The sequence below is a fragment of the Mya arenaria genome, chromosome 5 (assembly GCF_026914265.1).
Source record: "Mya arenaria isolate MELC-2E11 chromosome 5, ASM2691426v1".
NCBI lineage: Eukaryota > Metazoa > Mollusca > Bivalvia > Myida > Myidae > Mya > Mya arenaria.
In genome coordinates, this window is record NC_069126.1 from 20,802,786 (window position 1) to 20,827,241 (window position 24,456).

At 37.2% G+C, this 24,456-nt stretch overlaps 1 protein-coding gene across 1 annotated transcript in view; it reads right to left on the reverse strand.

Moving 5' to 3' along the window:
* The window catches only part of LOC128235379 (neural cell adhesion molecule 1-like), an 81,009-nt gene extending 59,916 nt beyond the window's left edge, over positions 1–21,093 (reverse strand). The window contains exons 1-2 of the mRNA XM_052950189.1: positions 20,944–21,093; positions 1,386–1,542 (exon numbers count right to left, since the gene is read on the reverse strand). Of these exons, the coding sequence (XP_052806149.1) occupies positions 1,386–1,542; positions 20,944–21,007 (221 nt within the window). The 5' untranslated portion in view covers positions 21,008–21,093. The remainder of the gene's footprint in view (positions 1–1,385; positions 1,543–20,943) is intronic.
* Positions 21,094–24,456: the final 3,363 nt, after the last annotated feature.

The window sequence follows — 24,456 nt, forward strand, 5'->3', positions numbered from 1 at the left end:
GGAAGGACAATAGACAGAGAACATGGTGGAATGCATGGAAGGAAGGACAATAGACAGAGAGCATTACAGAGGACATGGTGGAATGCATGGAAGGAAGGATAATAGACAGAGAACACGGTGGAATGTCTGGATGGAAGGACAATAGACAAAGAACATAACAGAGGACATGGTGGAATGCATGGAAGGAAGGACAAAAGACAGATAACATAACAGAGGACATAGTGTAATGCATGGATGGAAGAACAATAGACAGAGAAAATGGTGGAATGCATGGATGGAAGGACAATAGACAGAGAACATAACAGAGGACATGGTGGAATGCATGGAAGGAAGGACAATAGACAGAGAATATAACAGAGGACATGGTGGAATGCATGGATGGAAGGACATTAGACAGAGGACATGGTGGAATGCATGGATGGAAGGACAATAGACAGAGAACATGGTGGAATGCATGGATGGAAGGAAAATAGACAGAGAACACGGTGGAATGCATGGAAGGAAGGACAATAGACAGAGAAAATAACAGAGGACATGGTGGAATGCATGGATGGAAGGACATTAGACAGAGGACATGGTAGAATGCATGGATGGAAGGAGAATAAACAGAGAACACAGTGGAATGCATGGATGGAAAGACAATAGACAGAGAACACGGTGGTATGCCTGGATGGAAGAACAATAGACAGAGAAAATGGTAGAATGCCTGGATGGAAGGACAATAGACAGAGAACATGGTGGAATGCATGGATGGAAGGACAACAGACAGAGAACATGGTGGAATGCATGGAAGGACAATAGACAGAGAACACGGTGGAATGCATGGATGGAAGGATAATACACAGAGAACATGGTGGAATGCAGAATGGAAGGACAATAGACAGAGAACATGGTGGGATGCATATATGGAAGGCCAGTGGACAGAAAACACGATGGAATGGATATATGAAAGGACAGTGGAAAGAAAACATGGTGGAATGCAAATATGGAAGGACAGTGGACAGAGAACACAGTGGAATGCATGGACGAAAGAACAATACACATAAAACATGGTGGAATGCCTGGATTGAAGGACAATAGACAGAGAACATGGTGGAATGGACAGGCAATAGACAGAGAACATGGTAGAATGCATTGATAGAAGGACAATAGATGGAGAACACGGTGGAATGCATGGATGGAAGGACAAGACACATAAAACATGGTTGAATGCATGGATGGAAGGACACAGAGAAAATACCCATACAAGATAATATTTATAAAACATTGATTATTCATCAAAACTCAAATGAATACTTTAATGAGTATGCATGCGCATTTCATACATGGTGTATGTCATGGTCCAAGTTAGGAAATAGGCCCACATATGCAAATTTATGTATTACCTTGGTGATGAGCTAGTGATTTCTGCTCCTGTTTTGTCGAACCATTTGATTTCCAAATTGCTGGGACTTGGTATTGAGGAATTAAGCAAACAGTTGACAAAAAATAGGTCCCTTGTCTTCACTTCACGCATGGACTCTCCTGGGTCAAACAACAATTCTGAAATACAAAATGGAGCATATTTTTTATATTTCAAATTGCACAGTAACATAAATGTAAGTCATTTCTGACAGATGAGTCCTCTGCAACCTAAATGTGTATTGAAATTAAATAGAATCAATTAAGATTATGTCCAAAATGATAAGGAATTTCCAAATGGAATATTTGTATCTATAAATAGTGAGCTTATGATTTAAACCACACTATAACATTACTGCCAAGCCTTCAGATTAGCTTCAATATAAAAACAAACAAACTAGTAACAAGAAATCAATGCAACATCAAACAACAAGAATAACACAGGACCAATCAAGTCACAATGTCATTGACCTCTGTAACTGTAAGTAACTATGTAGATAAACATCATTTAAAGCAACACAGTCTGTGAATTATGGGAGAAGTTGACACTGAGTAATGACTGATGTGGCTTGTGTAATGTGCTTGTATTGTGCTTGTCTACCCTTATACCAGTTTGAACACAAGCCATTTGGGCCTAGGCAAAGCCTCAAGCCCGTACAGTTTTGTAATGTCAAATGCTAAAGAGTACAAGCTGGGTTCCACATTCCGAACTACATTCACTAGTTGATCAATGGTCCAGTTTAAGTATGTCTGACTTTGTAATCCAACTTTGTAAATTGTATGTTATTTTCAAAAGAATAACATCTTTTTGTATGGTATTATGATGTGTTTTACACATTGGTCTAGTTCAGTATAGGTCATGTTTGATACTAGACAACTGGTCAAGCTCTCCAAAAAAGTTAACAATGAACTCTCAGACAAGCGTTAAAGAGCCTGCAGCACTGGAGCTCTGAACCTTGAATTAACTAGCCTCAGCCTTGAATTAACTAGCCTCAGCCTTGAATTAACTAGCCTCAGCCTTGAATTAACTAGCCTCAGCCTTGGATTGACAAGCCTCAGCCTTGAATTTACTAGCTTCATCCTTGAATTTACTAGCCTCAGCCTTGGATTTACTAGCCTCAGCCTTGAATTTACTAGCCTCAGCCTTGAATTTGCTAGCCTCAGCCTAGAATTTACTAGCTTCAGCCTTGAATTTTCTAGCCTCAGCCTTGAAATTACTAGCCTCAGCCTTGGATTTACTAGCCTCAGCCTAGAATTTTCTAGCCACAGCCTTGAATTTACTAGCCACAGCCTTGGATTTACTGGCCTCAGCCTTGAATTCACTAGCCTCAGCCTTGGATTTACTATCTTCAGCCTTGGATTCACTAGCCTCAGCCTTGAATTTCCTAGCCTTTCATCCTCTCCGTTCCCAGCAGAGGAAGAAAGCCCTGGTTTTCTTGGCATTTCAATCTCTGCCACATGGTACAAAGCGTTGACAAGGGAAAAGTGATAAAAGCCAATTTGTTTCTGGCCACCCCCTGCCCCCCTAACATTCACAGATAAATATTTACTGAACAGGCCGATGCCAGAGTTTACCAATTCATCACTCAGAACATTTATAATCATACATTCATACTGGGAGAGGAGCATTTTATTGTCTTATGATAATAGATATAATTTCAAGGAAATGATTAACATCCACTTAAACAATGTTAGCATTACATAGCACACACAATGTACTTAATGATGCTAAGAATCATAACAAACCAGGAAGTACTCATATTAATCGAAGACTGCGGAATAAATATAAAGAAGGAAACCTCTTTCAATTAGACTTCAAACTTCAAAACAAGAGAGCATCAGTCTAAAGATCTTGAAGAAAAATGATAAATTTAAAACAAAATGTTATAAGGCAATATTCATTATGCCTATCAGTGCTAACCTGTGTTTCAAGAGCTTCATTCATGGAACAAATTTGTTTGATTTGTAATATATGAACAGTAACCTATACTTAACAAAGTGCCTTGAGTGAAATCAAGGGCTTAAAATTATTCATCTTCACATCTCAAGTGGAAGCATTAAATTAGATATTTGGTTCAATTTTATAATCATCAGTCAACTAAACATTGACAATAATCCCAGATCCTGGCCTGGTTGACACCAATAACAGCTCAAGCTTCAGCCATTTTCATGTATACACTGCCTTCAGCATCTCCCTCTTCCAATCAATACAACACAGCAACCAAATATAGCCGCAATTTTGCTCAATGATGATGCTTCATAGAGCTATAGATTATGTTACTGTCAGGGAGGGGACGGCAGGGGAGAAAAGTCCAATGTTTACAAATGTTTCTTAAACAGTCGAGCACAATAAAAGTGCTGAAAAAGTCACACAGTTAACAAAGAATTGATCAGCCATTAACATCTGAACAGGTTTTCATTGAATGTATGATCCCTTTATCTTTATTTGTGTTTAATTGAAAAAATCATTGTTGTGTCCATATCCTTATTTCTCTTGACATTAACTGTTGACTAATAGCCATTGGAAATATTGTATCATTTTTGTATGCACTTGATTTACTGTTTTAAATTGTATAATTCAGAAAACCTTTTTGTATATATTCTGTACCTACATATACATACGGTAAGGGACTTGCTCATGTTTTGGCAAATACATATCCTTAGGAGTGTTAAAACTAAGATACTGACGGCTGGAACCCTTCAACAAATGTTAAGATATGCTCAAATATTGTCTTTGAAGTCAGCGATTTTGAAAATAGAGTTAATAACACGATTTAACAAAAGGCTTAAAGGTGAAATTACTCATCAGATTAAATTTGAGTCCTGGTGGGCGAGCAGTTTAGGTGTCATCAGTTTCTAAATTTTTTCTTTAATTGTACTTTTTCTGCATTTTCATATAAATTTTGGTCCAAAAACATGAGTGAGTCCCTTTAACAATATGTTTTCTAACATAAATTCAATGTACAAAAATTAACAATGTAGAATCCATTTGGCTGAAGCCAACCATTACAAACATCAATCAGAACAGAAATGTTTTGAATGCACTCTCTCCTAAATGTTTAATAATAATTCTTCTTCATGCAAAAACAAATTTTCTAATTTGAATTATAGTGCATTCAGGCAGCAATTAGGTGTTCAATTTCTTGTCCACATGAGCTTTTTATACAGAAATAATGACAAAAGATGTTTGCTAGGGAAAGATGAGTATTTTATTCAAGAGATTTATAACAATATGCAAGGAGGCTTTCAAGGATTACAAAATATTCCTCTTAGCCAACATGTGTTTGAATTTTTTCAGAGAACTTGCCTGGAAAGAATCCAAAACACAATATGGCCAGCTTTCAGAAAATATATCATCTGAAATATCAAACATGTTTGCCCATTGTTCTGAGATAACCTCTTGTACACTGAAACAGCAGGTACACAATAATGACTCCAAGAGATTATTCATTCTTCCAGAAAACAGGTGTGGCTGATTATTTTAAATTTCATGACCAAGGGGTACAACTAGAGAGAGTCTGGAAACGAGAACAATTTGCATTAAAATAACCTGAAGTGTGTTAGCTATAATTGATATTAACTGCATGATTGAAACCGGTACAAATAACAGTACGCCTATCAGCAGACATTATGGAATATACATTATTACACTAATTTCAAAGCAATATTAATTGTTTCCATCCAAGACACTAGAATCAAAGCAAACAATGCAAGTGCCAATACCAAGCCATTGTTGATGATTCCAAGAATTGCAACTGCTTAATGAGCAGGCAAGTACCAATAAAAAATGTGGAGTGCAAAAATATGGTTGCCAAATTCACAGACAAAAACAACAATTATTGACAGCACTGAGTAAATACATCATTACCAATTCTATGAAAGTGTCTAACAATTGGAAGATAACATACAATATTTAAAATACAAAATTCTTCTCTATTAGTAAAAGGCTGAGACCAGGGGCCACTCTCACCCTGGTGGGGATTGAACCCACAACCTCTTTGGTCTAAGAGGCTGACACATGGAACACTCTCACCCTGGTAAAGATTGAACCCACAACCTCTTGTGTAAGTGGCAGACACCTAGACCACTCTCACCCTGGTAAAGATTGAACCCACAACCTCTTGTGTAAGTGACTGACACCTGGACCACTCTCACCCTGGTAAAGATTGAACCCACAACCTCTTGTGTGAGTGGCAGACACCTGGACCACTCTCACCCTGGTGTGGATTGAACCCACAACCTCTTGTGTAAGTGACTGACACCTGGACCACTCTCACCCTGGTGTTAATTGAACCCACAACCTCTTGTGTAAGTGGCTGACACCTGGACCACTCTCACCCTGGTGTGGATTTAACCCACAACCTCTTTTGTGAGTGGCAGACACCTGGACCACTCTCCGCCTGATGTGGATTGAACCCACAACCTCTTGTGTAAGTGGCTGACACCTGGACCACTCTCACCCTGGTGTGGATTTAACCCACAACCTCTTTTGTAAGTGGCAGACACCTGGACCACTCTCACCCTGGTGGGGTTTGAACCCACAACCTCTTGTGTAAGTGGCTGACACCTGGACCACTCTCACCCTGGTAAAGATTTAACCCACAACCTCTTGTGTAAGTGGCTGACACCTGGACCACTCTCACCCTGGTGTGGATTGAACCCACAACCTCTCGTGTAAGTGGCTGACACCTGGACCACTCTCACCCTGGTAAAGATTGAACCCACAACCTCTTGTGTAAGTGGCTGACACCTGGACCACTCTCACCCTGGTAAAGATTGAACCCACAACCTCTTGTGTGAGTGGCAGACACCTGGACCACTCTCACCCTGATGTGATCATTGAACCCACAACCTCTTGTGTAAGTGGCTGACACCTGGACCACTCTCACCCTGGTGTGGATTGAACCCACAACCTCTTGTGTAAGTGGCTGACACCTGGACCACTCTCACCCTGGTGTGGATTTAACCCACAACCTCTTGTGTAAGTGGCAGACACCTGGACCACTCTCACCCTGGTGTGGATTGAACCCACAACCTCTTGTGTAAGTGGCTGACACCTGGACCACTCTCACCCTGATGTGGATTGAACCCACAACCTCTTGTGTAAGTGGCTGACACCTGGACCATTCTCACCATGGTGTGGATTGAACTCACAACCTCTTGTGTAAGTGGCAGACACCTGGACCTCTCTCACCCTGGTAAAGATTTAACCCACATCCTCTTATGTAAGTGGCTGACAACTGGACCACTCTCGACCTGGTGGGGATTTAACCCACAACCTCTTGTGTAAGTGGCTGACAACTGGACCACTCTCACCCTGGTGGGGATTTAACCCACAACCTCTTGTGTAAGTGTGTGACAACAGGACCACTCTCAACCTGGTGGGGATTGAACACACAACCTCTTGTGTAAGTGGCTGACACCTGGACCACTCTCACCCTGGTAGGGATTGAACACACAACCTCTTGTGTAAGTGGCTGACAACTGGACCACTCTCACCCTGGTGTGGATTAAACCCACAACCTCTTGTGTAAGTGGCTGACACCTGGACCACTCTCACCCTGGTGGGGATTGAACACACAACCTCTAACAACCCACAAATATTTTATGAAATGATGAAGCCACTGGCGATCGAACCCAATCAGGGATGTTAAGAATGCTTGACCTTCATTGTAGATGGTAAAGGGTACAATACAATTTTAACTGCATGAAATACACAAGATATGATAATACAACTTAAACACCATGTATACTGTTTTTTCCCATATCCCTCTACCATTTACATAATATGTATGAATCCAGGACCAAGCATAATTCAGTAGCTCTGTTATTGGGGCTAGGTTCTATGCCCATGTTACACCCCTCCAGGACCACCCCTCCAGGACTGCACCTCCTACCACATAATGTTTTAATTTGTTTCTCTATCCCTTCCAAACACAAGCTTGGAGCTGTCAGCTATCTCTTCACTTAAGTCTTTCAACAAGCATGTTTTATCAGGCTAATATTCACCAGGTTTCCAGGAGATATTAACAGTTCAATGGTGTTGAGAGTAAACATGTTTTCAGGGAATCAATTAACGTTCATGCTCAAGAAATCACTAGGTCATTTAAACTATATTTCAACAACATGTGTTTACATTAGTTCAGGTAAACATAAAATATACTTATAAAAACATGTTAAGTTGGTTTTAAGATGGGTATAATGTTCGCCATTCACTTTAATACATGGAATATATATATATATCTACCGGTACAATTTAGCCATTTTAAAGGCCGGGGTAATATTATAAAAGGCAGACCGTCAGAAAAATGGCCACTTCACTTGACCTCACAGAGCTGTCTGCTAGTACAGACTGCCAGTACATTTTTTCAAATATACAAATAATTAACAAACAAAAAAACCTAAAATTTGCAAGATGGTTCATTAAATGTATCAAAAACATATTTTGTGAATTTCAAGTCTCTCAAACAGTTATAAATACAACTTTCAATTATTTTTTTTGTAACTGTCAAACAAATTCAAATTTCCCAGCAATGTTGATTGACAGATCTTGAAAGTTCATGACCCTCTAACAGCCAACTGAATTTCACTACCAATTCCTGTTTACTACAGGTTTACTATCAAAGTTTGAGGTAGTAACTGCCATATGGTGGGAAACATCCATTATCTCAGGTGATATATACTATCAAATGGTTTATTATAACACAATTTGTAGAAGTATTGGTCATGGTATACAAAACTTTATTTATCTAATCTCTATTATCTAATCTCAAATGAAAAACCAATGGACGAATTCTTATGTACCACTCTGTCCTAAATGATATAACACCACATACCATGTGAATGTTTACAATCAAAACTCCTGACCAGAGCAGACCTCATAAACCCGATTAACCACGCCCCCCCCCCTCCCCCCCCCCCCCCCCCCCCCCCCCCCCCCCCCCCCCCCCCCCGGCCTTTCACACCATATTGATGAAAACTATCTAAATGAAAACTATCTAAAAAGGCCGGAATCTACCATCTGAAGCACCTTTCCCTGTCTTGTTTTCCATTGAATCATGCTCAATAACCAAAGTTCAATGCAATAAAATCAGATTAAGAAAAATTTAAACAGGCTTTGCTGGAAAACCTATCATTTTTCATTAAATGCCACTCTGGCTGTCTCTGCAGCAGAAAAATAATGGCCCAAGGGTAACATTCTGTCTCCAGCCTTCTTAACCACATAGGAAATCAATAAACAACAAATCTATCAGCATCTATGTTTCTTTGCAGTAATTCTCAATGAAACATTTGCCATTTCCAAGAAGTTCCAAATGTCATGATTCAGCACTCTGTGGGTGTGTATTAGAGAGGTACTCAGATAACTGAAGATTGAATCTTACATCCTCAGATTATATCTTGTTATGGATTACATTTTGTCAGTACATGTATCAATTAGAAATTTAGAAAGTATGTGCTTTAGGTACATGTACGTATTTGATCCAACCTTGTATTATGGTCCATGTATACATGTACGTGTTACTACCTGTGTATTGCCTACAATGCAAACTGTCCTTGGAAACATATCATTAAATCTATGACTCAAGCTTGGCATTTTTGCAATAAAATCAATTAAAATCCAATTAACCATCAATACTTCATTACCAGTGGGTGACATTGTGCAATACCCACACATACCCAGAGCCCCTGTTGGCAGAGCAAGCCTGACAATTATATTGACATTTCTGGGCAGATCAAATTTCTGTTACTTTTGCAGCAGTGCATGTCAAGGGCATAATAGCTCCATTGGGAAATTGCTTATTTTCAGACAGCTTTGAATACCATTATCACATTAAGTGACTGTTGTTTCGGTCTGCAGACCATGCACAGCAGAACTAAAACATACTTCCATGAAGAAAACAATGATTTGAACATGATAAATATACCAGTCTCTAACAAGACAAACATAGATGATTTCACCGATGAGACTCAAATCGATGTGTGGCTTCTCAATGCATGTCTGACATTTGCCAGGACAGAATAAATTCAACAACAGACAAATCAATACCCATAATGGATACAGGGAATAGTTCCACATTAGTCACCCCCCCCCCCCTATGATTCCTGGGAGGGCGCTATAATTCTTGACTTAAACACTACAGACAACAGCTATATAAACTAGTAGGAAGTTTGCATCGTGATTGTTTCTCAATAATAAACATGACTAATTGTCAACCTATGATATCATGAAAATTGAAATCCATTGGCATTGATGCTTACTATATTTATTATTTAACAACTATCACAATCAACAGCATACTCTTGCCAGACACATACATGTACACATATTTCTGGACAATCGCTGAATATCATCCTCTACATTCAGGATGAGCCAGTGTTTGCAGTTCTGACCATCTTCATTATGCTGCCTCACAAATCCCACACAGGACCATCCCTGTGACCAATTGCTTGCCATGAGCATCAATTACCACACATTATTAACTAATTATCTCCATTCAAAAGGTCACAGCCAGACTCAGACTATACAGCAGTGAACATGAAAACCCCTTTGATATATGACAAAAATTACCAAGTCATTTTAAGTATTTTTTAGCTTCTGTTTTTCAAAAGAAGTCATGGTTACAATTGTCATAGCTTTAGCATCATACTTGCCAACAAATACTAAACATTAGCCACATTTCAAAAACCATTGAAAATCAGTACACAACTTTGATTACTAGTGACTATATGCACATGTCTATCGAAGCCAATAACTCTAGCTTGAATAAAAGTCAACTTATGCCCCTTTCTAACAGACAAGCATTGGCATCTGTTTGTTGAGCTCATGTTTCAATATAAACACTTTTTTTAAATATGATAGCAAGTACCTAAAAGGAACAATACAGCAATCAATAACAGAAATGTAATTGTTTGGCAATTAGCAAACTAATGCATCATTCATCTAACACTTATATCACTTGAAAGACGAGAGCTTAACTATTTACTACTTCCTTGACACACTCCAGAACATCTTATTTTTTGTTAAAGCAGGAAGTCATATTTTCAAAGACTTGAACGAGTTACTCTTGGATGGTACTGTACCATCTTGTCAACTGTAAAATGGCTTGAATCTAAGATGAGGGAACAGCCTCACATTCCTAGATTTGTGCACATCTAGCATCTAGTGTTCTTCAGCAATGAGGATATTTTACATACAAAAAATACTTAAAATGATTAAAAACACCTCTGTTAGACTGACATTGCCACAATTTCAATGACACACACTCTAGACATTGCCAACCATTACAAAGTTCACACTCTTGACTATAGACAGACATTGCCACAGTCATTACATTGTTCACACTCTTGACTCTAGACATACATTGCCACAGTCATTACATTGTTCACACTCTTGACTCTAGACAGACATTGCCACAGATATTACATTGTTCACACTCTTGACTCTAGACAGACATTGCCACAGTCATTACATTGTTCACACTCTTGTCTCTAGACAGACATTGCCACAGTCATTACATTGTTTACACTCTTGACTCTAGACAGACATTGCCACAGTCATCACACTCTTGACTCTAGACAGACATTGCCACAGTCATTACATTGTTCACACTCTTGTCTCTAGACAGACATTGCCACAGTCATTACATTGTTCACACTCTTGACTCTAGACAGACATTGCCACAGTCATTACATTGTTTACACTCTTGACTCTAGACAGACATTGCCACAGTCATTACATTGTTCACACTATTGTCTCTAGACAGACATTGCCACAGTCATTACATTGTTTACACTCTTGACTCTAGACAGACATTGCCACAGTCATTACATTGTTTACACTCTTGACTCTAGACAGACATTGCCACAGTCATTACATTGTTTACACTCTTGACTCTAGACAGACATTGCCACAGTCATTACATTGTTCACACTCTTGACTCTAGACAGACATTGCCACAGTCATTACATTGTTCACACTCTTGACTCTAGACAGACATTGTCACAGTCATTACATTGTTCACACTCTTGACTCTAGACAGACATTGCCACAGTCATTACATTGTTCACACTCTTGACTCTAGACAGACATTGCCACAGTCATTACAAAGTTCACACTCTTGTCTCTAGACAGATATTGCCACAGTCATTACATTGTTCACACTCTTGACTCTAGACAGACATTGCCACAGTCATTTCAAAGTTCACACTCTTGTCTCTAGACAGACATTGCCACAGTCATTACATTGTTCACACTCTTTGACTCTAGACAGACATTGCCACAGTCATTACATTGTTCACACTCTTGACTCTAGACAGACATTGCCACAGTCATTACATTGTTCACACTCTTGACTCTAGACAGACATTGCCACAGTCATTACATTGTTCACACTCTTGACTCTAGACAGGCATTGCCACAGTCATTACATTGTTCACACTCTTGTCTCTAGACAGACATTGCCACAGTCATTACATTGTTCACACTCTTGATTCTAGACAGACATTGCCACACAACAATTTTCAGACCCTTGCATGCATAAGGCCTTATCCAAACAAATATTGTAAAAGAAAGCAGCATTCTTATTCTTAAATTCAGGAACATGCTCAGCTACGACATTGTTTACACCTTGGTCCCTTTTACAAAAAAAAACTGAATAGCCAAACAAAATGCAGTGATACTTATATTAACAAGTAACTTTTGGGCTTTTAAATACCAGAAACACAAATTTGCACTTGAACAAGGCAATATTTACCAAACATCCTGGACAAAAAGTATAGCATTTTCAAAACACCCAGGACAGAATGTGCCATGCTCTATTACAGAAATGTCAACTAATTTGAGTCATCATACACCACCACAAATACCAGTGTAGTTTTGCCTGATGCTGGGAAACAATACATCAGATATAGTACTTTTTATATATTTATGCATTTTCAACCTATTAACATTTTCGCAAAAATATAAAACTTTATATAAACCTAAATTGACGCATGGACTCTCTCACAACAAACACCAGAGAGAAACAACATCAATTGATGCATGGTCTCCCTTACAACACACACCAGAGAGAAACAACATCAATTGATTGATGCATGGTCTCTCACACAACAAACACCAGAGAGAAACAACATAAATTGATGCATGGACCCCCTTACAACAAACACCAGAGAGAAACAACATAAATTGATGCATGGACTCCCTTACAACAAACACCAGAGAGAAACAACATCAATTGATGCATGGACCCCCTTACAACAAACACCAGAGAGAAACAACATCAATTGATGTATGGTCCCCTTACAACAAACACCAGAGAGAAACAACATCAAGTGATGCATGGACCCCCTGACAACAAACACCAGAGAGTGGACTCCCTTACAACAAACACCAGAGAGAAACAACATCAATTGATGCATGGACCCCCTTACAACAAACACCAGAGAGAAACAACATCAAGTGATGCATGGACCCCCTTACAACAAACACCAGAGAGAAACAACATCAAGTGATGCATGGACCCCCTGACAACAAACACCAGAGAGAAACAACATATATTGATGCATGGACCCCCTTACAACAAACACCAGAGAGAAACAACATTAAATGATGCATGGACCCCCTGACAACAAACACCAGAGAGGAACAATATATATTGATGCATCACATGCCAGGATAAACATTTATGACTTGTGAGAACATTTCAATGCCATTAAACTCAGTTTAAGTTCCAAGTTTTTCAAAAATTCAGCACGAAATTCATTGAACCATCAAGAATCTTGGCAATAAATGCCAGGTTATTTATGGAACTAGCAAAACAGGATTTCACACAATTTCAGCTTAGAAAATAAAATCAAGGAGGCTAGCTGTTCTACTGATTATATTAATTTTAGTTGCATTATTAGACAACTATGTGGTTTGCTTTTCACAAAAAACAGTGACACACCCAATTAACAATGGGTACATTTTATAATGGGAGGTTTCCTAGCAATAATGTTACTTGATGCCAAAATGCTTATCAGTGCTTTCCATTTTCTGGGTAGCTCGAAACAGACTGACTTCAAAACTGTAAATGTGCTCCTACAGTATTGCACAAGTGTGATATATAAGAGCATGTCTAAATGTACTATATATAATTATGGCAAAATGATATGTTTTGACTGACTACTAGTGCTGGTGTGTGAAAACTATAACAACCTTTACCCTGTCAGGGTTCGAATTTAACTATTTTTGACACTCGCAAATTTTTGCGAGTACTTAAATTTTCAACTCGCAAAACCAGCCACTCACTCGCAATTTTAAGGCAAACCTTTGTGTTTGCTAGGAAAAAGTATATATTGTATGGAAAACAATGGTTTCAGGGTAAGGGTATTCTTAAATGAATGATCATGTAATTGTACTTTAAATGATATCATCATATATATGAAACACTAGTATTGGTCTGTGTAAAATATTTTGAAAACATTCCTTTCGTCATCTGTGTTGAGGGTCAATTTAATATTCAACTCCCTCTTCCACATCAAAACAGTTTTAACGGACGGATTATTTCGTTTTGGCTTCTTTTTTTGGAACTGATTGATCATTGCCATCAGCCGTCGGCGATTTTAAAATCAAAACGCGTAAAAAAACTTATCTTTTAGCTTGTCCTCATTATACAGACTGTGTCTCGATACGATTATCGCTAAATACCACCGCCAAAAATGAAAGCAAAAGACCAGTCTAGAAATATACATAGTTACGAGTACCTGCCACATAGTAACAAGTACCTGTCTGTGCACATAACGTTAATCTACTTCATTAATTTCTGTGTGATTATCGGAAAACAAAAGTAGGCATTTCTAAAATTAGTTTTATATCTATTGTGCAGGAACTGATCTCCGATTATATTCATAACTTTTTCGAGGATTGCATATGTTCTGCAAATTTTGAACTCGCAAATATTTGCGAGTGTCTTTAAATTCAACTCGCATTTTTCAATTTTGGCTCGCATTTTGCGAGTGTGCGAGTGCTAAATTCGAACCCTGCCTGTCCTAGAACTGGGTCACAATTCTAAAGTCAACTCTATCATTTGCAGTATCAAAAAGAGAACTTGTTTTAAAATTATTACAATGTTTGATCATCTACTTTATCTTTATCATCATGATTCCAGTGTACATGTACATGTAGGAATTTAATAATTACAATGTTCCAACACTGTCCAATACAAATAGGGATTTGGTAATGTACACACATGCACAGGTTCTGTGTTAAACCCATGTTGTATCACAGCGCCAGGCTACCTTATATCTCCCTTATCCTAACGCCCTCCATTGTTTTCTCACTGCGACCTGAGAAATTTCATAGTGCTGTAACACCCTACCTTACAACAGCATGAACTATTGTCTGTAATTTTCACCAGTTTCCGTGGAAAATTGCTTTGATTATTCCACAATGAAACCAAATTGGCAATCACTTGCAAAAACAACCACTCTATGTTGCAGTAGAGTGGTAGATTGGCATACTGGGTGTCAGTGTTAGGTGAGAATATAACTGTTGCCACAAGACCTACAGTATGTCAAGTTGTAAACACTGCAGTTTTATTCAACAAAGTCTGAAAGTCAGGAAGAAAGGACATTTCATAGGTGGAGACCTTGATGTCTTACTGTACATTGCACTGATTTCTGTCACATAATGATAAAATAAACAAGAGAAATGCATACCAGGTTAAAGGCTTGTTAAATTTACTCAGTTTCTAGAGGGGCATAACTCATGAACTAGTTCAACCAGGGTGATGAAAATTGCCACAGAGTACACAAAAACATTTTCATTTCTAGAAAATGGTCTTCAAAGACAATTCTGAATCATTTCTTTCAACAGAAAACAGCTTGGACATGTCAAGCATCATGATTTCTTCTATCAATTAATCATCGGGAATCTGCACATATTAATATGCATGTACACAGTAATGCATTTGCTCATCAAAAAGCCTGGCAACTGTGCAAAGAATGACAAATCCATGGCATTATCCGGAAAATATCACATGTCTATCTGCAAATATTGCAAATATTGCAAACTGCAAAAGCATAAAATCTCATGGAACAGGGGAAATGGCCTGAATAATTATCCTGAATAGCTTAGGCAGAAACAGTAGAAACAGTATTGATTACAACATTTGATTATGAACTAATCCTTGATAAAGCTCATGTCACATCACCATAAAACATCAGTGTTCACAAACAGTTTTTGAGCATGCAGGTTTTGTGGAACATCTATTTGTCTTAAAGTGTGGTGAAACTACAGATACATGCAACCCCAGATTGCAATCTCTATAGAATACTTTTAACGAAATCAAGGGCCAGAACTCTGCACTAACTCAGGTTGCAGCCACACATAAAACCATTGGTGCACAACTTGCACAACAAGCTGCTTATTATTCCTCTTAAATTTCATCACTCTGGCTTATATGCTTTTGGAGATACGCTTGACACAAGATGTCATGCATTTGTAGGCTATTTTTTTAACCAAATCAAGAGCTATAACTCAGCAGTTACTGGGTTAAAACAAACACAAAACCCCAGTGGCACATCACCACAAGTCATGCTTCTAAGCATTCTGTGTTACCGGTAAGTTTTATTACTCCAGTAAATATACTTGGAGACACATTTACTCGTGACACAAGATTACATACTTCATTGGCTACTTTTACCGAAGTCAAGCGGCAATAACTCTGCAATTATTTGGCAAATCAACACAAAACTGCAAGTGCACAACTACTGCATGTAAGTACTGATTGCACCATGAAAGAACCTTACTTAGTATTTCAGTAAGTTATCTGACCATACAAGTCTATGGATATATAGTTTTAAATTTCTTGTAAAGTGTATAATATATGTGCTAAAACTTAAATATAAGGTAAAGAAAAGCTCCCAGACACACAAGACATCTTTACAAGTTAAATTAAAAATTATACCATCAATGTCTATGAAATATGTTTTTAAGTAGTTCATCACACTACAGGTATGCAGGTATGCTAGAAAACAGTCATGTTTCCATATTTTTTAAGCAGTGAATAGATCATAAATCTGCCCCATTGAGGAGAATTTGTCATAGACAATTGTATGTGTACAGCTTTCCTTGTATTTATGGCAACATAAGTACCAGTGTGAGTCAACCACTTGTCTTTTATTGTCTTAATACCACTTACTTAGTGTAGGTTACTTTTCATGTTTTTTAAAAATATTTGTTCATATTCATGAACAAATATGAATGTCATTTCTGATTGTAAGAAAAATAAACTTGGTGTCAAAGTTATAAAAAAAAGTCATCAAACTTGTTCATGAGATAATCTATGAATGTATTATTATATTTACTTAGAACAAAAACCAAAAATCCACAATTACTTGTTCATGAGATAATCTATGAATGTATTATTATATTTACTTAGAACAAAAACCAAAAATCCACAATTTTAAAAACAAATACGTACATGTACTTATCATATTTTCTTTTATAAAACGGTTAACTTTTTTTACTTATATCAGACAAACTACAAATGCACGCAACAAAACCCATTCAAAACCTTTCATTCAATGAATAAAAGGGTTCTTAGACAATCCAAAACAAAACATGGAACATTTTCACAAATTAGAAGCTTGTAAAGAAACAGCTCATTACATTCACAAATATTTCAGTTTTCTTCAAGGGTGTTTACAGTAAAGATGTCTGAAGCTGGGTGCTCCTGAACTATATACCTGGTAAAGAGCAATTAAACCCTTACAATAATGCATAACTTCCTAGCTAAAATGCACAAAACTAGGCCAAATTGTGGCACATTCAATGATCTATTATAAATATTTCTGCTCATATAGTGGATTTTAATGCTAACTCCACCCCCACCTAATTTTAAAATACTTCTATAAATCATTTAACCATAAAAATTCTTCTGAGCAAGAATTGAATTGAACTTCAAAGCAAATAATACGCAACTACAGACAAAATTAGTAGCAGCCAGGAACAAGGTGTGATTTTTTAAAAACATCTTTTCCTGGCTGACCTACATGATAAACCACACTTTTTCTGCAAAAAAACGTGTTGCCTTTGTGGGAGATATTGTGTCATTACGGTAAATCGCCGGGATATATTTCGCAGTAGCCTATGCGGTGGAACACGTACCACCGTATTTATCTACTGCTAACGCGTACAACTTATAAAAACATGCATGCTGCTTATCGCCGCAATGCATCATAGCGCGACATTCAGGTATTTTAACAGTTGCCGCAGGTACAGAAAGAAAACTGTAAATTGTACCTTGTCCGCAGAATGACTTTCACCGATTGCAAGGCACAACAATCTCATCAGACACACTTGATAATTAGATTGTTGGAATATTGAGTGTTTGTTAAAGCATTTTTGGAAATATTTAAATAAATATACCTGCCCCAGGACTTTCACACCTTCAGCCTTAGGAAGAGTTTGCACCAGTAGATCCTTTTGTTTTTCATGTGTCTTGTTAACATTTTTCGCAGTAACTACCATTTTATGTATTTTTACATTGTATCATTTCACTCAGAGGGCATTCCTATCTTAATTATAAATATTAGTTGCATGTAACCTTGAGTAACTGGGTTTGCAACAAATTAATAAAAATACTCTTAAATGAAACATGGGACTGTAATACAAATACCCTAAGTATAATATTAATAACAGATAAATAAGTAAACAATTATAGCATGTTAATGGGGTCTGTTTATTATAGAATATACACATCAGTCGATTTAACCAGCGTATCTCGGATTACGTATGGATTGCAAAGCAAAAACAACAATATATAGTAAAATATTGTGATACAGGTCCAGCAGATCGTAATATATATTAAATATTAACAATATCTGTCATGTGTTTCTGTTCCGGATAGAAAAATCCGACCCGAGGGCACCTGCGTTGCCAGGTAACGAGGCTTGCCAAGTTACCGGCAATGCAGCGTGCCCGAGGGTTGGATTTTTCTATACGAAACGGACACACATGATAGATATTTTTTCTATCATATATTAAATAACATATTTTGTGAAGACAATATATAAAAAATGGCGCATTTTTGTACATATCACCAAAAAGCGCGTGCGATGATGTTTACTGACGTTATGACGCGCAGTAATTTGTATACACTGCATACGTCAATAAGTTCCTTCGACATTACGTCTTTTAAGGGTTATTTTGTTTTGTTTTTTTAAAGTTTATCTTTGTAAAGTTCATGTAAATGGAACTCATCTATTTAAATTTCATAATTATGATTACATAATGTGTATTATAAAAGGAATTGAAATTATTATGTCACAGTGCGTGACTCATCTGGCATGGGGGGATGCCAGATGGAGTTTTCCAGACGGCTGAATTCACCGGAAATGCGTATCCGGTGTGCTAGAAATTGTGATACATTTCTTGGCGTATCGTTACACCCTTAACTGTACACATTGACTGGACGAGAGCAGTCACATGGTGTTTCATTGAACAAATAAAAGAACATTTAAACTAAAAAAATATATACATTCCATTTGTCATTCATTTAAATACTACTTGTTAACATTATTTTTCTTTAAAATACATGAGGCAGCCACACTTCCTGAAATCTGGTGCCTCTCTGTATATTGATCCAACAAAATTCTCTCTCTTGTCTCTTAATATTTCATGACTCAAGACTGTTCTATTGATTACTAGACCCAGCAGTTGAGTGTTTCTGTAAAGAACCAATATTAACTTGACTCACAGGCAGCTAAAATAATGGATGAAGCCTTTTCTGACAAAATACTGAAATCATACAATATACAGACTTCAGAGACTTGGCTATGGTACAGGAGGAAATGACTCCAGACTATTACTCAACACCTGATGACCAACTAAGCATAGCCTTTCTTGAAAAGAAGCTAAATAATTCTTCATAAGAGTATTAAGACCCTTATTCTTATTCAATACAATGTCAGGATGGAAACTTCCATTAATAGACTGAGCTCTGAATAAAAGAATCAATCAGACACTCAATAAAATGTCTTGCATAACCTCAATGGTAGCAGGAGGCATGTAATTCAAGTTCAAAAGTTAATTTGCAGCAATCAATTAATTCATTAGGGAGCCATGTGCCTCTCTAATCCAATCACATCTTGTCAGTGGCTCATATGCCTGATAGCAGAATTATTTAACACTTTATATCAGTACTGGGAGAGAACTTAGCATTTTTTATTTCTATTAGAAGTACTGTATGCACCTTCAATTAAATGAACACATTTTTTTAAATCCAATTATATTTTCATGTTCAGAACAACTTGATTATGATAAAATAAATACAAACCAATAATAAGAACAACTGTATTGTAAATAATATGATAAATATGCACATATAAATTAATGTTATGTTAGGGTTTTAGATAAAGTTATGGAAGGGTGAGGTTTTTCCCCCATGTTCTATTTTGAAAGTGATTTTTTCAGCAAAGACAGTGATTTTAAATGTAATTGGTTAAAAAATATAAACATAATTTAACCAAAGACAATCAAATAACAGCCAGACTGAATGACACATCCATTCGCTATATCTCAATCATACCAAACTAAGATTTGATCCTGCAATTCATTTTTTCTTATTTTTCATACCATTATGATTGTTTCAGATGTTTTACTGTCTTTGGGTTATTTCTTCATTCAGGGAGAAAAATATGACATTGCACAAAAGGCGATTCCAGACAAGTACACTTCTACTAGTACTACCCCCAAAAGGCCACACTTTGTTAGAGCTTTGTGGTAGTGATTCAGCAACCAGCAGTCATAGGTTAGAGCTTTGTGGTTGTTTTTCAGCAACCAGCGGTGGTGCGTTCGCACTACTAACCAGGCATATTTTCAAACTGGGTTAACACAAGTTTCAAGGTAGCGAATGATTCTAATCTACTGCCATAGTTCTTTTATTCTAGCTTTCTCAAAAACCAGTATCAAAAGTGTTCATATATCAATAAATACGGTTACCCAATAAGTTCAAGTAATAACTTCGCATAACAAATCAATTACACAACAGCTAGGGATCCTAAGATAAGTGAATCACCCTTCAAAATATCAACTTGGGATCCTAAGATAAGTGAATCACCCTTCAAAATATCAACACTTTAAACAGTAACTTACCATAAATTAAGATTGTGCTACAAATGCAACACTGTAATAAAATGCACTAAAAAATGTGATGACACATGAATTGAACCCTGTAGGCTTGGCAGTGTTGTGATAATTGATATGTCATATGTCATAGGTAATTTGTTTTGAATATCAATGACCGAGTGACTGTTTTCAAACAAAATTTCGTAATTTCGTAGTTTTTATAAACATGTATACAACTTTGTTTACCCAGGTCTGGCTTACAATAAGAAATATGTATTACTAATGCAAAACTTATAAATACAAAACATTTTAAACAAATACAATTAAAAACGAAGTTTTACGAAGGTTGTCCTCAATTTTCGCGAGCTGTCAAACTCAAAATAACGATTTTATGACTCATTTTAATTAATCCACAAACAAAATTTCTTTACCTGCACCAATCACAGAATGAAATAAAACAACTGGAATGATAAATAATGAATAAATCTCCTTCATGATTGCAAGTATTCAGAAAAACAAACGAATCCAAATTTCATCCGATCCGGGTAACAGTTCACTCTCACTACAAATGACAATTTCAACCGAAGAACGCTACAAGGTGCTATTTTAACGCGGAGAAACTAGTCCACATAGAAGATCGATACAGAATTTGCACTATCACAAGCACTGAACATCAGATATTTTGAAACATAAGTTTAGGATCTTCAGATTGTCAAAGAAGAGAAAACAATGAAGAAAACAGTTGTTTATAACTACACCAAATTAACATTTGTATGCGGAGTAATATCCGATTGGCAGAAAAACCGGTACAAAGCTACTGGCACGCTACAAAAGCCTTCAAGGTCTGCATATCATTCAAAATTCTAATACAATTTATTAAATGAAATAACCTTTAATAGGCACACATTTTTATAATAAAAAACAAAAACCAAGATTATAACGTTCAGTGTTAAAGTCAAATCAGGGATTTTTTCAGCGTTTCATTCTGTTCAAACCCGATATAGACATTATAAAAGTTTATACTGTATAAATTCTAAACAAAAAAAGGAGGCGGTGTATTTAAATGCTACCAAACACTTCATGCAATTTTTTAATGTGAACTTAAACACTTAGAATCTCAAGAGAGTTAATTTATTTTATTTTATTTGTGTAATTTATTTTATTTATTTTGTGTAATAACTTAGGATGGCCTATATGGAAGTCCTGGGTCTTGTTTCATTCAAGGGGGTTAGTCGTAACTTCAATAATAAAATAAAATGTATAAATTTCAATTCGCACAAATATGTAGCAATATAACGAAATATGACATCAAGATAATTAAAATGAACTTCTAAGATGGCCAAACATATTCATGGAGCTTCTTAGCAATGATTTCCCTGCACAGGTGAGCTATTTTAGGGCTTTATATACTCATATTTATATACGATATACTCTGACACATAATTCATAACTGTAAATTATCATTGAAAAATAATAACATGTTGCAAAGATTTTTTGTCGTATATTACATATATAATAATACATATAACAAAGTCACCTTTCCAATATGACGTAAATCTAAGTTTCATGACGATGTATAATCTATAAGCGAAAACACTAAACGGACATTAAAAACGGCAACCGTAATATGACGCCATGCTCATGCATGCTGACGGTGAATTATTCAAGTATGTGTACTTATTGTAGAACGTGCTCTTTGAATATCTATTATTCTCACACGGATGGCAAGGAAATAATTGCCTATATCTCCGATCTCCTAATTGGTTAATTGCCCAACCGGTAGGGTTTCTGATTACATTTACATGTGTACCTTGCGTCAGGCCGTGATCGTGGATAATTAATTAATTAGCACACATGTTATGATAGGTCATCTTGTTCGGACCGTACCACATACTAGTTACTAGTTACTTATAGTACCCATCGTTATGATAACCAGAACTGACGCGGCTAAACTGACCAGGGTTACGCACGAAATGTCCTTCTATTCCTGTCATTATACAACAGGCGTAACAATGCATGGAGTCATCCCGAGGACGTCTCGTATACAGTGCTAACTATAAGTATTAATTTCTTCTAGTGGTGGTGTTTTATACATAATGGGCGCGTAGCTGCCTATACGCGAGTATGCGGCTGAATCCACATGATTATGACAAAAAAAAAATCAGCCAAAGTTACAGTATTAGTACTTGACTTTACATGCTGTTACAGACATATGGAAGTTAAACATATAGTGCATTGGCAAAAACGGACCGAAAATTAGACTTCTGTTAGACAATCTGAGTGTTATTAACATACCAGGGAATGAGTTAGTTGTTTGCTTTTATATAGAAAGTGAAGGATTTATTTGTTGATTTATTATCGTAACAGTGACAATTTTTCAGTACTTAAAAAGCTACGCAGAAGGCCTAGAAAGCACCACATTGCACCATAGTTTTCATAAATTTCCTGGGAGGGGGGGGGGCATGCCCCCAGACCCCCCAGCACAATTATGAATCCACGTGAATAGAGGGTCAGGAGGGTCAGATACGCCCCTGTATATGTATTCTTATTCACATAATAAGTTGAGCCTCTGGTAGAATTGGCCGTCGAACAGTTTGAGCAATCTAATTTCTGTAATGGGCGTGGTACATGAAATTAATCGCCATGATGAACAATGGGAATTTTCCGTAATGTCATTTTATCTGTTTATTGATCAAATGCATTCGGCATTTTGCTGCACTTGCACAATATTTATAACTCTCCTAAATGATTAGACTGCCTGTCTCGCAGTTTTGTGAATAAAATCTCATGTTCAGCTATTCATGAAAACCAATTGCAGATTACAGGCTTTTGTCAGACGTCGGCATTTGTAATAAATCTTAATTAGGCAAACGCTTGACCACGGTCCAGAGATGAAATCCTTTTAGTAAGACCGCGGACAGGTCATTCGAGGCCGGATGCAAAATTACCCGTATTCTCGCAATGGCCTATAGACAGAATCTCAAAGTGTTTGCTAAGATTTATTTCTCAAACAAAATGCATGACGTTTTCGAGATAATAGCGAAACTTTGAGATCCATGATTGAAAATGACCAAAGCGAAAGACAATGTGGGTGTATACTTACACAGTCTCCTTACTAGACCCCTTTCCTAATATACAGCCCTACGCATTTATACCACATCTTCAGTTTTCCCTAAAAATGTCTTATCTGGAGGTCAAGGTGGTGTTTGTTGTTAGAATAACAGGGAACTCATGGAACTCGCAGATACCATCTTCTGGAGAGCCTTCTGTATGCTTCTTACCATTATTGAATTACAAATCACTGACTGACTGAGAAGAAATGACCAACATATTGTAAATTACTGAATTCTCGAACTTTGAAGTCAAGATCAGATTTAATATTCTTGGCTTCATTAATACAAATCTTAGAATAACACATACGCACACACGTACGCACGCATTAATCAGGAAACTTGCTGCAAGGGAGATTTGCTGTCATCATCAGGACACTTGCTGCACGAGAGACTTGCTGCACGGGGTATGTGCTGCCATCATCAGGATACTTATTGCACTAATCAGGAGACCTGCTGCACGGGGTATTTGCTGTACTGGAGACTTGCTGCAAGGGAGACTTGCTGTCATCATCAGGACACTTGCTGCACGAGAGACTTGCTGCACGGGGTATTTGCTGTACTGGAGACTTGCTGCAAGGGAGATTTGCTGTCATCATCAGGACACTTGCTGCACGAGAGACTTGCTGCACGGGGTATGTGCTGCCATCATCAGGATACTTATTGCACTAATCAGGAGACTTGCTGCACGGGGTATATGCTGCACTGGAGACATGCTGCAAGGGAGACTTGCTGCACGGAGTATTTGCTGCACGGAGTATTTGCTGCATGGAGTATTTGTTGCCATCATCAGGATACTAACTGTACTCATCAGGGGACTTGCTGCACGGAGTA